This window comes from Vulpes lagopus, chromosome 6, assembly GCF_018345385.1.
Source record: "Vulpes lagopus strain Blue_001 chromosome 6, ASM1834538v1, whole genome shotgun sequence".
In the NCBI taxonomy this organism is placed as follows: Eukaryota; Metazoa; Chordata; class Mammalia; order Carnivora; family Canidae; genus Vulpes; species Vulpes lagopus.
In genome coordinates, this window is record NC_054829.1 from 38727563 (window position 1) to 38744789 (window position 17227).

Consider the following 17227-nt stretch of genomic DNA (forward strand, 5'->3'; position numbering starts at 1 on the left):
GAAGTCAGGTACGCCACCAACCCAGCTTGGGAAGATACCGTATATATTCCTTAACCTGTAAGGCAGAGATCTCTAAGATCAAAGCACACAAGGCTGGAAGGTGACAGGGACACTCACCTCCAGTGACAGTGACAGGGACACTCACCTCCAGTGTCCTCGCCACCTCCCACAAGCCAACCTGACCACTGCATCCCTTACCAGTGGACAATAGTGTTTATTTACTTTTTAACAATTTTTTAAAAAATTTTTATTTACTTATTCATGAGAGATACAGAGAGGCAGAAACATAGGCAGAGAGAGAAGCAGGCTCCCTGCAGTCAGGATCACGCCCTGGGGCTGAAGGCAGGTGCTCAACTGCTGAGCCACCCAGGCGTCCCATCCCAACAATAGTGTTTAAAGCAGGAACTCGAAGGTCACAGAGACCTGGGGTTCAATTTTTTAACTCCACCAACCTGAAGTTTCCTCACTCATAAAATGGGGTAATCACATTGCCTATTTCAAAGGGCTGGAGCTCAAATGAGGTCATACCAGTAAGGCTTTTAGCTGAGCGCTAACTCTGAAACTAGTTATGACCCAGAAGTGGAGGCATGTGGGTGCTTTCGAGGAAGAAATAGTTGGGGGGAGCTTTCAGCCACCTGTCTCACCTAATAAGAAGAGCATCTTGGTGCCTCCCCACAGGTGTTTCTCTGGCTCCACATTGATGTGCAGGATTAGATAGCATCGCACAATCTGCCTGTGGTGACTCCATGCCAGGGAGCAGAGGAATTTGCTCAGCTCTCTCTTCCCTCCATTCTCCCTCACAGCTGAAATGCAGACCCAGGGCTCTATAGATAGGTTTGCCTCCCCTCCTTTTTTTTTTTTTTTTTTCTTAAGTAAGCTCCATGCCCAGCATGGAGCCCAACATAGGGCTTGAACTCATGACCCTGAGATCAAAACCTGAGCTGAGATCAAGAGCCAGAAGCTTTAACCAACTGAGCTACCCAGGAGCCTGTGCCTTCCTTCCCTTCTCTTTATTCTAAAACTGCATTGTAAAAATATGTTTCATTATGAATTTTCTCCATTTATACTTCATTATTTTAAATCACGCTGACATTTTATCACAGTACCCAACTGTTGCATTTCCAAAATACTGATTAAATATTTAGAAAAATTCTCTCCAACACTATCATATTTCTCAAGGTAATTTGTTTGTACTTTTTTATAATACTTCTATTTTATAATACTTCTATTTTCCTAGAATATTTTGAAGATGATTATGAAAATACAGTGTTTAGACTTTTTAAAAAATGTAGCCAAAATGAATTCATGTCTTGAAAGTTGTTTATAGTTTTCACATTCTTGCTACTATATTTGATTGTGCTCTCCCCAAAATTTGGGGGTTCTTTCTGATGATTTCGGGATCATTTCTGCCCCGGTTTGTTTTATGAAGAAACAATTTTAGTGATTACATTTCATTTTAGTTAAAGGATATTTCAATGTAAAAGTTGAATGGGTAATACATGAATATTTAGTGAATCAAACACTGTCATGAATAATTTGGTGACCATTGAATGCCATAATTATGTTGAATTTTCAATAGGTTCTTAGTGATCACAATTTAGAGATAGCACGACTACAAGAATCAATAAGACTTTGGGAACAAGAGGTCGAAGAATTGAAGAAATCCTGTAAGATACTGGAGGATAAAATGTAAGTTTGATACTTTATTTTTACTGTAGCATTTCTAGATGTTCTATTTCTTTCATTTAAAAAAAAAGTCTTTAATATTAGATGAAAACAATATTCTCTTAATTTACTAAAAGTTGTGATTGTCAGCTTTATAAAACCATCTCTTTGTTTGGAAATTAACCAGTCTTTCAGATGATCAAGAGAAAAAAAATTGAGGATGAGACAGTCATGGTAGGCAAGGGAGGGACTCTTGGAATGAATTATTCTTACTTCAGTTGCTGATTCCCTGCAAACACATATGCCACCAGGGGAAAGCATTAGTGGGACCTCCCCTAGGGCTCACCTACCCTTGTTCTGACAGTTGTTCTTAGTCAAGGGAGACTTACAGAACTTATTGAGAAAATACAAGGAAGTTTCATGGCAAAACTTTTACCCATGGGATTGGAACCTTAAACTTGAGGAAATCTCTCCATCCCAAGGCACACAGTCTCTGCTTCACTTTGGAGACCATGTTTCATTTTGTCTTTATCTACATATAATGTTCTATCCTTGATGAGCCCATGGCTAAACATGGCCATTCCAAACTCTCTGAGTTTACCTGTCTCGGGTCTACCTATCTTTAGAGATTGACTCACAGACTCTCCCAGAAGAATTCCCAGATTTCTCATCAGAATGTGTTTGGCCCAGCTCTGACCAGTAAACGAGGTCTTGTAGTACAAATATGGCTTCCAGGCCTGCCGTCTGGTTCTGATGACAGCTTAAAAGACAAATTTTGGATTTGAGTAGATTCCCCAAAAGGCAAGTAACTTCATATGTGGAATCTTGTTATAATATGGCTTATTCCTACATAGGATTAAATGTATTGTGATTAAAATTATATCTTCTAAAAAGCACTTGCACAATACAGTGCTGTTCTACCATCATCCTGCCATTAAATAAGAAGTCTTTATACTTAGTACCAGATTTATAAGTATAAAAGCTCAAGTAATACTACAATTAAAACTCAGAATAAAAAAATCTTTTTCTTTGAAAGTGATTCAACAGTTTTAGTTCATACATATTTTAAAGAAACACTAGCAAATAATCATGAAGGAAGATACCGATTAGCTCTTAAATTATTTCTAGGAGTTATGATTAAAAACCTTGCTACATTAATGAAGTTTTATTTAAAAGCAGTCTTCATGTTAGCTAATTTTAAATACATATTCAAGAAAGCAGGATTCACTGATCTATTTTTAATGGCACGTCTTTTTTTTTTTCTTTTTTTCTTTTTTTTTTTTTTTTAATCCCAGCTCTTCAAGAGTTTTCATTCATATAGAATCTCTCTGAGGAAAATTGCACTCGATTAATTTGGTGATTGAAGTTTTAGGTTACCCTTGCCTTGTTATTAATAAAAGTATACTTTTTCCTCTTTCTTACCAAGCAAATTAAAGAAAATTCTTACACTCTTTTTATTTTCTCTTTTAGTTCATTTTCTCTATCTATGGAGGTGGGAAAAAGTCACATGAATCTTGGTTGGTAGATTTGAAGAGTCACACAGTGTTGTTTTATAATTGTCTACAAGATTCTTTAAGAATAAATTATATAAGAAACTAAAATAATTTGCACACGTTCATCTTCCTATTTCTCCATAAACTTTCATCTTTCTTCCATGAACCTTTTAATTTGCAAGCTTGTTACATATTTTGAGGTCTAAATATTGAGGAAAAACAAGTCACTCAACCATGAATTTACATTCTTTATGTGGACAGTTAAGAGTACCTCAAATGTTCCAGGAGTCCACAGGAGGCATTGATAGTCTAAACCTTGTTCATTATTATTATTGATGTCCAACATGATGTGTTTGCATAATAAAGGCAGATGTTGCCTACCTTTCTAAATGGGTATGGCCTCTCTTTGCCATTCAGCTGGTTTTCAGGACATAGGAAACGGGGGGTTGGAAGCTAAATCTTATAGATAAATAACATCCAATTGGTGACCCAAAGCATATACTTGCCATTGCAATGCAGAAGGCTATGAAAATTACAGATCCTTGTTGAAATGATTCCAAAATTGCCATGATTGCCAATGATTTTCATCCTGCCAAATTTTAATGATCTAGTCTATTTCTTAAACTTCTTGAATTCCTAATGGAATGTAACACATTTCCACTTTCTTGAAATACTTTATTCACGTGCCCTTCCAGACATCATATTCTCTTATGGTTACTCACTATACTTCTCCTTCTCAGGATCCTTTATTTGTCCTAATTCTTCTTTCTGACTCTAAATTTTAGAGTTCCTAGCCCTTCTCTATTCACATCCTCCATATATTATTTCATCCAGTCTTACAGCTTTATATACCTTCTGTACCCCAGTGACTCCCAAATTTATATATCCAGTACTGCATAGTAAATGCATGTACTCTACAGCTTATTTGTTCTCTCCATTTGGAGGATATCTGTTAGATATCTCAAATATAACATGTCCTAAACAGAACTCTTAACTTCCCATTTCATTTAAACAGTTCTTCCCTTAGTCTTCCATCTTGTCATTTACCTAGTTACTCCAGCTGAAAACCTGGGATTCATCCACCATTCCTATTTTCCTCACTACCTAACCCTAATCCAACTAACCAACTAACCTAGCCCTAACTCAACTCAATTCCAGCCAATTCCAGCCAAACCCCAAAGTATGTGTTGTTGCCTTTATCTTCAGAATATATCCGGAATCCAGTGTTTTCATATTACCTCCACCACTACAACATTAGTCTGAGCCAGCATTCTCTCTTCTGGACCACTGCCATAGCTTTCTAAATAGTCTGTCTTCCTGTACTGTTGTCATTCTCTGCTAAGTAGCCAGTGTCATCTTTACAGGATGGAAATCAGTTCATCTCTCTTCTCTGCTTAAAATAAAATCTTCCCCTGGTTCTCTTTACAATAAAACCTAAACTTCTACTTTGTCCTGAAGACCCTACATGATCTACTCTGTCTACTTCTCCAGCCTTCTCATAATCCTCTCCTCATCAAGTATATAAAACTTGTTCCTGCCTGAGAATATTATCACTGGCTGTACCTTCTACATGGAAAGTTCTTTCTTCTGATCTTTACTTCTCTGGCTTCTCAATCATTCAGTTCTTCACAAGTCATCTCAAGAGGCCTTCGCTTACCACCTATCTGAATTTCAGGATTTCTTTATCCTTGACCCTACTTTGTATTCTTTAGAGAACTTAACACTATCTGAAAATAAAATAAAGCACTTAAAACTATCTGAAATTTATTATTTTTTTTATGACTTGCTTATATTCTGATTACTTCACTAGAGTGAAATTTCCATGAGGGTAGGGACTTTGCCTGCACTATATCTCTATTACCTATAATACCTGCAGAGTACAGGCATTGAATAATTGCTTTTTAATGAATAAATAAAGTATTAATTCATCAAAAGAGTAAAATCTTTTGCTTATTTTAATGAACATATCAATAAGAATGTTGCATAGGAAGTTGGGGACTGGAAGTTTCTGGTGTCATAAGTAAATGTGACTTTGCTGGAAAACATGACCTAATATTAATCTGATTTCCTTTGACCATAGACAATTTTTTGTAACTACCAAAGAAAAACTGGAAGAGTCATCTGGTTTTGAAAAAGGTGAACTTTTACAAAAGATAACACAGGTAGGAAGATGGAAATTATGACTTTTAGATTATAATTCATTTTTAGTTAATATTTTAAATATATTTGAGAAATGTAAAACCTTCCCAAAGTAGATTTTTCATGATTCAGTAATAATCATGATCATTCACAGTAATTGATTTAAAGATTTCATCCCCTCCCAAAGTATTTTAAATATGTGAAAGACTGGGGTGCCTGGGTGGCTCAGTCAGTTAAGTGTCTGTCTTCAGCTCAGGTCATGATCCCAGGGTCCTAGGATCGAGCCTCACATCAGGCTTCCTGCTCAGTGGGAAGCCTGCTTCTCCCTCTCCCCCTGTCCATGCTCTCTCTCACTATCTCAAATAAATAAATATTTTTAAAAAATATGTGAAAGAGCAAATGTTATCTATGTGAAGATGAATCACTTGTTTGGTAACTTGTCATGTAGTTGTGGTTATTTTACATTAGAAATATGTAGACCAATAGATGTTTTTCATGTGAATTATCATTTTTTAATAATGGGACCTTCTTTTTGTTGTGGTACCTGTAAAGCCTATCAACCCATACTATACTTACTGATGTAGTGAAATATTTGAGTCAGATTTAGCCTCTGAAAGAATTCTCTGAACACTTTGAATCTTAGGTTGAAAGAAATATAAGTATGTAATTATGGTGTAAACCAACGTTTATTCACAAGGTATTCAGTAAAGCATTCATTATTATAGTTGAAAAAGTAGAGGAGAGATACAATTAACGTCCAACAAAAGGGTCTTAGTTAAATAAGTAACAGCTCATGCTATTGTTATTGCGTGACAAATAGAATATAAAACCGTACAAGGCAGATCTCTCCCAGAAGAGTGATTTGAGCCAATTAAATTCTTTCCATTTTTGGTTAAAAGTTAATAGCATTAGGGATGGCTTCTCTCCAGATTAGATCTATTCTGATTCTTTCAGTTGTAAAGATACTGAAAGACAGAAACTAGACAGGGTTGGTTGGTTGCTTGGCTGGCTGGTTGATTTTTAAAGTTGTCTTTCATTCTCAAGACAAAGGATTTCTTTTTACTTTCCATGTATTACCTATTGTAGGAGCTGCTAGGTAGGCTTTAGGCAGGCTTCAAATGATAACTCCATGGTTTATAGCCCCTTGACTGACTGGAAAATCCAGGACCCCTACACTGGCATGGCTTACTTGCCCAAAGGGGCAAATGCAAAGGAAGGTTTCCCCTTAATCCACAGCCTTCATCCAAATTCTATGAGTACAAATCAGTGACTGCTTCAAAAGGATTGGGTCTTTGACCCATTTATTATTCCACTGGACTCTTGGTGGCAGCCGATCTTAATTCTTATGAAGTGTAAGAGGCAAGTTCAGTGACGACATGAAATTCTATTATAACTTTATTTTTATCTTTTTTTAAGTTAATCTTTTTATTATAAATATTACGCATTTACAGAACAGTACATACACTGTAAATGTGTAATCTTTATGTACATATCTATCTTTTGATGGATGTAATTTATTAGTTGTAATGAATCCAGTTTATCGATCTTTTCCTTTTTGGTTTTTATGTTCTATGTCATGAAGATACTCTTCTTTCACAATCTTCTAGATGTTTTATTGTTTGACCTTTCAAATTTAGGACTACAAGTCATCTGGAATCTGTGTGTGCATATTTGTGTGTGTGTGTGTGTGTGTGTGTGTGTGTGTGTGTACACTGAGAGATGGTGGTGAAGATTCATATTTTTCCATAAGGTTGTCCAGTGAATTATCACCACTTAATGAAAAGATTGTCTTTACCTGTTACTATATTGTAATGGCATGTTTGTCATAAATCAAGTGTAGACCATAAATACATCATAAATATGTGTGTAGATCTGTGGACTCTCTATTATGTTCCTTTGGACTCATCTTTCCTCACGTTAAAACCAAACTTAATTAGCAGCTTTAACAATAGCCTTTGTAGTTAGTAGTATAAACCCAACTTTGTTCTTCAAGATTGCTTCTACTATTCTTGGCCCTTTGAATTTCTATCAGTCTGTCAAGTCGTGCCAAAGAACCTGTTTGCATTTTTGATTGGGGTTGCATTATATCTATAGAAAAGTATGGGGAGCTCCGACATGCTATGTCCACTAACAACATGTCGGACCCGTGAAGGCCGAACAAAGTGCTCAGGTACAAGCCCCCACCGAGTGAGTGTATCCCGGCCTTGGACGACCCAACGCCGGACTACTTGAACCTGCTCGGCATGATCTTCAGCATGTGTGGCCTCATGCTCAAGCTGAAGTGGTGCCCGTGGGTGGCCGTCTACTGCTCCTTCATAAGCTTTGCCAACTCCCTGAGTTCTGAGGACACTTAACCAATGATGAGTAGCTTCATGCTGTCCATCTCTGCTGTGGTCACGTCATATCTGCAGAACCCTCAGCCCATGATACCCCCCTGGTGATGTCAGCCTAGGACTTCTCTCTACACCTTCCCCCAGGCCTGGCCCCTGGCTGCTCAGCCTCCGCCCTCAGCTGTTGTCCTGGGCTCCCCTGAATGAAGTAGTCTCCCGCCTTGCAGCTGGATGGAGGGAACCTGACCCTTTCCCTGGGATTCTACTTCTGCTGGGCAGAGGGGAATACCTTAGGCCTACCCCTCCTGCCTGCCTTCCCCACCCTGCCTGGTGCTGGGGGAGATGCTATGTTTCTACTTGAATCTACTCATCTTTTTTGTTGTTGTTGAAACCAGTTAATAATAAAATTTTGCATTCTGAAAAAAAAAAAAAAGTATGGGGAAAATGTCACATTCTTACAATATCGAGGCTTCCAATCCATGAACATGGTGTACCTCATTTCCTTAGGTCTTCTTTGTTCCCTTTAATTACTTGTTCTGTTTCACTATGATATGTCCATGTTTTCTTTTTTATTTCTTCTGGATGGGATTCACTGGGCGTCTTAAATTCATGAATTTCTTACTTTTATAAGTTGTACAAAATTCTTAGTGACTATCTATTCACATATTTCACTCTTTTTCCTCTTCTTCTGAAATTCCCGATTATATGTGTATATGTTATTTGTAGCAATATACATTTCCTCTACGTATTTTACCCTCTCTCCTGTATTTTCTACCTTTTGTCTCTCCCTGCTGTATTCTGGGCAGAATGGTCTTGTTTCAGCTCTTAAATTTTGGTTATTGCGTTTTTTTAGTTGGTAATTTTCAAATTTGCTTTGTCATTCTTCACTGTTTTTAGCTCCTCACTGTAATTTTCAAGTATGTCTAATATTTCTTCGATTATAGTAAGCACAGTATTTATATAGTTCAGTGTCTAATTCCATTCACTCTTGATTGTTTTAATAGGTTTGTTTCTGCAGTCTGTTGTTTCTGTCCATTTTTGTTCATGTTGTCTTATTTCCTTCCTTTCCTGGTAGAAAACTGTACACCAGACATGTATTTTAAAAAATGTTTATAGAAGCAATTTGAAGCTGAGGATGATCAATCAGATCTTCCTCAGGAACAGACTTTCATTCACTTCCATCAGATGGCTGAGGTGTTACCCATCCCAAACCACCTTCACGCACCTTAAGGTTCCCTGGTGATAGAAATCAGCCTGGACCATGGCTTGTTAGCTTCCAACTTACACTTCTCCAGAGTGTGAAGCTTTTTGGGATCCTAGACGAAAGTGTTGGAACGTTTATCAGACTCAATACCTGGATGAGCTTTAAGTATTGATTTCTGTCCCTCTTATCAGGTAAGAGAACTAAAATCTTGTTTCCAAATGGTTTCTTCCATATCAGTAAATGTCCTCAGAGTGAAAGGAGTTTTCAGTGCTAGATTTACTACTATGGATTCTCAATTTCTTTTAGAATTCTTCATTATTTTCTTAGTTATCCATCACTTCTAAGTTATTTTTCTTTATCCAGCTATTTTAGCAATCCTCAGCCAGTGTGTTATTTTGATTACTCAGCCCATCACTTGTACTAAACCTAATCTCATTTGAAGCAATTCAATAGAGATATCTTAAGTACAAAGTTCACTAATGAGTACTATTTTTGTCCTTGAATAGAAATATTTAATGGGAGGCAGCCACAGTTTTGAGCCAGAGCTCCTGTTGGTGTTATATTTTCTTTTCCCTAGGGTAGGGCATAACAGATCCTGCAGAATGATCTCAGTTTATTTATTGATATCAATTCTTATTTTTTTTTAAGATTTTATGTATTTATTTGAGAGAGTGAGAGATAGAGACATAGCAAGAGAGAGCACAAGTATGGGGGGAGGGAGGATGGGGAGTGGGAGCCCAATGTGGGGCTCGATTCCAGAACCCCAGGATCATGACCTGAGCTGAGGGTAGATGCTTAACTGAGCCACCCATGTGCCCCCCCCCCAATTCTTATTTCAATATGAATTTTTACTCTGTGGTTTCTGCATCCGTGTTTACTACTTTCTACACTTTTACCATAATTTATAGAAGAGGTCCCAAAAGGCAAATTGCATATTTGATATAGAATTAAATCCCTTAAAAAAAAAAAAAAGAATTAAATCCCTTAATATTTATGGTATAGTCATACTGTGCTAGGTAATATACCCAGTGCTCTAGAGTTGCCCACATGACTGATTCCCATCCAAAGAAATGTGAAGCAAGTCCTCTACTTTGTTTTTTTCTAGATGGCTGAAAAACTACACAAAAATCGTTTAGAGAACAAAGATCTACAGGGGAAACTGCATACTCTTACCAGACAATATAAGATTGTCTTAAGTGAGGAGGATAAACTTTTTATGCAGAAACAGAAAATTTACGAGGAGTATGTTTCTTTCCATGATCTGTACATGAATCGACATGTCGTAGCTATGGGGTGCTTTCCCTGGCATCAAAATGGTGACTCTATGCTTAAGCATATCCTAGTTTTCAAATATGTTGACAACAGTGAAGTATTATTTTCCCCAAATAAATAGACATACTCCTATTCTGCCTCTATATATACCGGGTAATGCTTTCCTCCTATGGATCAGATCAAATCCATAAATACCACATGCATTATATTTACTCATAAATCAGATTCTTGAAAAAAAATAATCCTGCTTCTACCCATTAACTGTCTAGGGAAACTGTGAGATCCACCTTCATCAGAAACTGGCTCTGCACCTCTATTCCCCATCTCAGAGAACGCTTTGGTTATTGACACAATCCCCTAACCCAGAGACTGGAAAATCATTCAAGGAAATTCCTATCTTTTACTACTCATCGGACTCTATGCAAAAGCCAAGGCTTGTCAATGCTTGTCAGTTCCACCTCCCAGATATTTCTCAGATATATCCCATTTTCCTCTCCAACTCCATTCTTGTCACCTCTTTCAGCTTCCTTGCTCTGGCTTGTCCCTCAAAAGTTCTTCCCACTTTCTGCTTTACCACCCTTCATTTGTTCCTCTCCCTTCCACCAGAATGATCCTTCCAAAACATCCCCTCTGATACCATTCTGTTCCATCAGACACTGCACTGTAATCAGCGGGGCACAAATCTCTCTGTCCCTCTCAACTATGAACCATTGTTTTGCCTTATTCCATGCTATATTCCCTCGTACATTGCTTAGCAGGCAGTGGGCATTCACCAATATTTTGTTAATGAGTACAGAATAACATCTTGGAAGCATGAATTATAGAAATGATTCATTCCTACACACAAAGTTAGACCACAGGAAAGTGTAATTACAGTGTCCAGGCTCACTGTTGTGAAAATGAGTTTACAGTCAGTGCAGCATTTGAGCTGCAGAGAGTTGCTGTGATCGCTGTGATCATAGTATCTCAGGCAATTGCACAGTCTACTGACAATCTGTTGTTAGTAGTTATTTAGACAGAAATTTTCCTCAGATCAATATTAAGTGACCAGTTTTAATCATAAAATGTGCTGATGACAAATCAGTGTAACACTAAACCATTTACTATCATTAATTATTTTTGTCATCAGCTTGGGCTGCCATAACTAAACACCATAGAATCAGTGATTTAAACAATAGAGATTGATTTCTCAGTTCCAGAAGCTGGGTGTTTGAGATTAGGGTGCCTGCATGGTCAGATTCTGGTAAGAGCCCCTTCTCCTGGTTTGCACATGGCTGCCTTCTTGCATTTTTTTCATGGTAGAGAGAGGGACAGAACAAGCTCTCTGGTGTGTCTTCTTATGAGGGGCCTCCCCGTCATGACCTCATCTAAACAAGCGACCTGATAACTTGGCAAAAGCCCCCTCCTCAAATACCATCACACTGGCTATTAGGGCTTCAACATTATGAATTTGTGGATGACACAATTCAGTCCATAGCAATTTTGAAGAAGATGTTTATATAAAGCACTTTCTGTTATAGGAATGTTCCTATCAATGTCTGGAAAACGTGACCTCAAACAAAACTGTACACTTGTCATTATTCTCTCTACAAACTGGAGACAAAATATAACCACTTTTTATAAAATGCCTCATGGGTGCCATGACACACACTGCTTAAGCACTTTACATCTCATTTGTTCCTTATACCTGGTGACATATAGGCATTGTGATCCCTATTTTATGAATGGAGAAACTGAGGCTCATCCCCAGGCAGAGTTTCTTTTTGAGGTCACACTGTTAGAAAGAGGTAAGCCAGTATTTAAAGTTCGTCTGACGGACTCCTTCACTTTTCACAAAAGAACACGTTGAATTGATAAATGCATGAAAAGAGACACCCCCCACACACACACTCTGAGGGATGGAGTGCTATAGATCTCTTCTTGTGGTTTTATGGTTGCTACTAAAATTAATGCTCTTTCCATGGTGTGGAGATTTTCGTAAGTTTATATTGAGCCACCACCAACAAAAAGATTTTGTTTCTATTTTTACTAATTTGTTTGGTAAATAGTTTGAGTTGAACTTTCCAACCTACTTTCTACATTCTTATTTGCGATTATATATCCTTTCTTGTTGAGGAGTGAAAAATGATGATTTTACCCTTCAACATATGATAACTTTGGTTTTTTTTTCATGGTAGAAATCAGAAACAACTGACATTTATTACTCAGAAAGAAAACTTCCTGTCACAAAGGAAAGTAGACGTCAAAAATATGGAAGAAGGACTTGTCACGCTCCATGATCTTCTTCAGTATGTTTACTGTCTTTGAAACTTTTCATCTTCAGCTTCTCTGCATTTATTTTTTAATATATGGTAACAATAGATCTTACAATGTCTGATATCCTATAGGAAAGGAGGCTTTCAATTCGCAGTCTCTCTTTTACAATCTAGGGGAGTCATTATCATTGAATCTACTGTTGAAAGGAGAGGCAGGTCCTGAGTTCCATAAAAGCTGCTGGACATGAGAAGTGGACCCAGTAGAATTCTACTAACAAGAATGTGCCCAAACATTATCATACCCCTACGGTGTTCATTTTGGCCATTCTAAATCACCTTGATTTTTAAATTTATTTTTTCTGATTAAAAACATAATGCTTGCACCTGATTTTAAAATTCAAATATAGAAATGTGTAACTTAGAAGAGTAAAAGTTACCCTAATCTCCATCTTTCCCCTCCCTGAGATCTCACTGTTAACACTCTGCTATGCATGCTTTTCATATAGCAGTGTGCTTGTACATCCAAAAATGGGATTGTGCTTTTTCTATAACTGGTATTTTTCTACTTACATTCGGGTAACTTACACAATATTATATTTCAATGTTATCTTAATAAAAAGCTGGAAAAGACATCTGGGAAAATGATAAAACAAATATGGTAAATGATAACATTTGTAGAAATTGGTGAAAGGTATACATGGGAATTCCTTGTATTAATTTTTATACTTATCTGTTGATTTTAAAACTATTTCAGAAGAAGACAAAATTCCTATATATGGGACCTCCTTCCTCATTCTTTCTTGAACTGTATAATATTTCTCTATTATGCTATGTGGGGGTGGTGTTGAAATTTGACCTGTACCAAAAGAAATCTAGAACATAGCAGGATGTGTGGGTTGCATGTCCTTTGCACTGTGAAATAACATATTTAAACATCTATTTCTCATGTTGGTTTCAGAAGGGAAATTATGAACTCTTCCCGGTAAAAGAGCAGGAAAATAGAATTGGTTTGAATAGGGGTCTTATATTCCACAAGAATAATGCAGATCCATAACCAACTATTGTGTCATCATTGCTCTGGTCACCAGGAAGCTCAGAGCCAAATCTGTGACCCAATATTGGTTTCCATTTAGGACTTTTATATTATTGTTGCATTACTTTAGATTAGTTCAACTCCTTTGTGGATTACACTAAATATATAAATAAAATCAATGAGGTTGGGGCAAATTGTGAAGATTCTTACAGTTCCAGGGTAGGGTAATAGATTTACGGAGGTAAGAAATCAAGAGCCCACACTATGATTCAAGCAGAGGAAAAACCATGAACACAGTTATGTTTCTAGTTTCACAGCCTTACCTATTCTGTTTCAGTTACGAATATTTCTATTTTTCAAAAGACGTGAAGTCACATTTTACTTTTCTGAACCTGAAGCACTTAATAGGAAAAAGGGAATAAAAATAGTCAAGGCTTTTAATATCTGGACTAGGAAAAAAAGTTACCCTAGAGGCATTTTTGTTGATTTTAGGGTAGTGCATTAGGGATGAGTAATACCTGTGTTAGACTCTTCATGTTTCTATCCATCTTAGATTCACAAGGAAATCTCCCATCCTTAATTACTACCTACCCCTAGTACCAAAATTGATACTGGCTTTTGCAATTATACATTGCATCAAATCAGGACTCAATCTAGAATCCAAAGTTCCTCACCAGCCCCGTATAACTGTTATTCCTTTCCTTTGTGTCCACTGTCCACAGCAAACCTTTATTGGCCATAAGAGTCTTGATTTGCTTCTCCTTTTCTGTGTCTTTGCAAATGCCCTTTCCATATTCTGGCAATTCATGTTCCTCCCTCTGTTAAACATTAACCTCCAATAACCCCTTCTCAGCTGCCTCTCCAGAATCCGTGCTTCCTTTCCCTTAGGTATCCACCGCAGTACTTGCAAAATCAGTTTGCACTTGTACAAGACCATAATTGTCTTTCTCTGAGTCTAGCACTACCTTTAGTTGTTTCACTAGGCTTGGTTTGTCTCCCAATTAGATGGTAGTCTTACTGTACACAAGAGTAATACATGAAGTCTTTTATATATTCTGCTGGCTTCCACAAATGCAAAACCCAATGTATATTTTCTTGTTTTTAGAGCAACAAAGGCAGTGTATCGGAAACAAATAAAAATCCTGAATGATAACCTGGAAAGAGAAAATCAGAGATGGTAAAGAAAAAAATCATTTATGTTATGAGTAGTATATGTTTATCTTAATGAACAGTGCTCTAAAGTAAGGAGGAAACCAGAATACTTGTTGCTTGCTAGAGTCCAAGGAAATTTGTTTCCTAAATTAAATCAGGTCAATTGCCTCAGATCTAGATGTGTTTGTTAGTTTGATTTTGGGGCATTGAACAGAACCAAAGTTTTCCATTTCATTTGATCAAACTCACCAGAGTGAAATGGCCAAGATTTGTGCAGTGCCCCTTGCTCACCAGGCTTCTGTGTAGTCCAGTATGGGAGGTGGCGTGTGGTGACAGAGGAACGTGGATAAGCGAACAGGCTCTGAAGACGGGCTCTCTGGTCACTCTGTCTCTTCCTAGCTCTGTGACAGAGGCTACATTATTTAACAACCTCTCTGCTCCCATTCCTGTAAAGTGGCCAATGATGGTAGCATCCACCCAGTGAGGTCACCATGAGTGGCAAATGAGATGATCTCCATAAAGTATTGAGATGACTCCCTGGTACCTAGGAAGTATTTGCAAAAACTTAGCTGTATTTTATTGTTGTCATTAATCTCATGTATAAGACTCCAATTGCACATTTTTACCCTCTTCCAATGTAGCTTTTTTATATTGCAGTGGAAAGAAAAATTTGAGAACCCAGAGGGTTGAAATCCCTTATTAGCACTCTGGGTAATTTAGGTAATTTCACTACAATTTCCACCTGGGTCTCTTCTCTTGGCCTTCTGCCCCTGAACCTTCTCCATTTATATTGTTTACCTAAAAGAGGTGAGCTGCCACATGTGGTTTGTCCACTGTCCTATTGGACATAAATACACCCCCACGACTGCGAAGCAGCTGGTGAAGACGGATAGCATGGACACAGTTAACACTTTGGCTTATTTTTTCAGCTGATATGCATGGTCCGCATCACCAATAGCACAAACAGATTTGTATAATCATAGTAATATTTGTTTGCTTTGAATTGCTTCATCTTTTCAGTAAATCGTTATGTCAATTTAATGATGATTCTTTGTGTTCTAACTTCTAGTATTATAACTCAATGGAAAGTAGCTTGTTTGCGAAAAAAGCATGCACGTTGGAAAAATAAGCTAATCTCTGAGATAGGAGAAATTGTAGAGAAAACACAGATTGTGGAACTCAGACACACTGAATTATTACAAGAGGTAAAGGAACTCCAGGGACTTAATAGTATATTATTACTCCCTATTAGCATGGACTTAAAATTATTACTGCATGTCAGTGATTCTCTTTCAATATTTAATTATAGCTTATCTTATTAAAAGAAATTTTCCTTTCTGGTGACTGATGTTTAGAGTGAATTATTTAACTTTCTTAAGAAATGTATCTATTTTTTGTGTAATAACTGTAGGGATTTGGAAAACAAAGTAGCACTTCTCTCTAGAAGATGCTTTTGAAACACACAACTAGAAACCTATTTGATGTTAACTTTTAAGGAAAAATTCTCTTAAAAAAAAAAAGAGTGAGAGACCAAACATCATTTATTTAATTCCAGTATTGGCCCACTGCCCACCCTTGGGCCCCCACCACTGCCATTCCTTATTTCCTCATGTAGATTAACAATATTATCTAGGGGAGTGGAAGATGAAAAAAAAATAAAGATATTGTTTGGTGAATAAATTAACCTTTGCAGGAGGGGGGGGAAAAAAAAGAAAGAAATTCCCTCTATGAAATAATAGAACCTAATATTGGAGCCGAGTCCCATGCAAAGAGATATTAACTCTTGGCTCTTGGAAAACGTAAGGCTGCTCAATGAAAAGGACAGATCTTCAGGTTTGATTTTGTTTTGTTTGTTTGTTTTTTCTAATCAGACTGGTTTAAGAGAAAAAGAAATCACTGAATTTTTGGCAGAGATAGAAAGGGTTACATGTGAATTAAAACAAGAGGAGGAGGAATTTATTGTCAAAGAAAAAAAGTTAATTGAAGAGTTGAACAAGTATGAGGTAAGTTTTATTTTACATCTAAGAATAATTTTAGATGGCTATATTGGGGGTGGAGGATAGTTCATGCTATTCTAAACAGTTAAATATAAAATCTTCCAGTGTGAACAAGGCTACAATTTCATTATGACTCTTGGTTTTTTTTTTCCTGAAAAAAAAAAAAGCAAGAAAAGAAAAAAAAAATTCAGTAAGAAAAGAAAATCAGATGCTCTGAGTTACGTAGAAATGCTGGCAGAGTCTGTGGGGGCAGGTGGAGCGTTTCAGGGAGCCATTCCGAACTGGCCCAGGAGTGGCTGAAGGAAGGCAAGTGAGACTAAACTCAGAAATCCTCATGAAAGAGAAGGCATCCTACTGAATTGGGAGCTGCTGGGAGCCGGCCTGGCATGGAATAGAGCATGGGTGCTGGGGAAGGTAGAGAGAAAAGGCACCAAAAGGACCCAGGGGGCCCTGAGGAGGCGAGTCTCTGGAAACACAACAGAAAGCACAGCTTTTCAAGGTGATGGAGTTACCTTGAAAGGTAAAGGGGTGTTACTTGGAGACAGAGGGGCCTTATTTGAGGACAACTGTCCCATGTGATAAGGCAGCAGGGAGTCCTCACATTTCAGAGTTGAGATCTTGCCCTGAACTCAGCCCATGCCTCTCTGCACAACCACCATGGAATCCTGCAGAAACTGTCCTCAGGTA

The 17227-nt window shown here is 37.4% G+C and overlaps 1 protein-coding gene and 1 pseudogene across 1 annotated transcript in view; both read left to right on the forward strand.

Moving 5' to 3' along the window:
* Positions 1-17227, forward strand: part of CCDC175 (coiled-coil domain containing 175) — a 67723-nt gene that overhangs the window by 16204 nt on the left and 34292 nt on the right. The window contains exons 6-12 of the mRNA XM_041757798.1: positions 1580-1689; positions 5239-5320; positions 9937-10073; positions 12281-12391; positions 14497-14568; positions 15613-15748; positions 16415-16546. Coding sequence (XP_041613732.1) covers positions 1580-1689; positions 5239-5320; positions 9937-10073; positions 12281-12391; positions 14497-14568; positions 15613-15748; positions 16415-16546 — 780 coding nt within the window. The remainder of the gene's footprint in view (positions 1-1579; positions 1690-5238; positions 5321-9936; positions 10074-12280; positions 12392-14496; positions 14569-15612; positions 15749-16414; positions 16547-17227) is intronic.
* On the forward strand, positions 7418-7738 carry LOC121493179 (annotated as a pseudogene).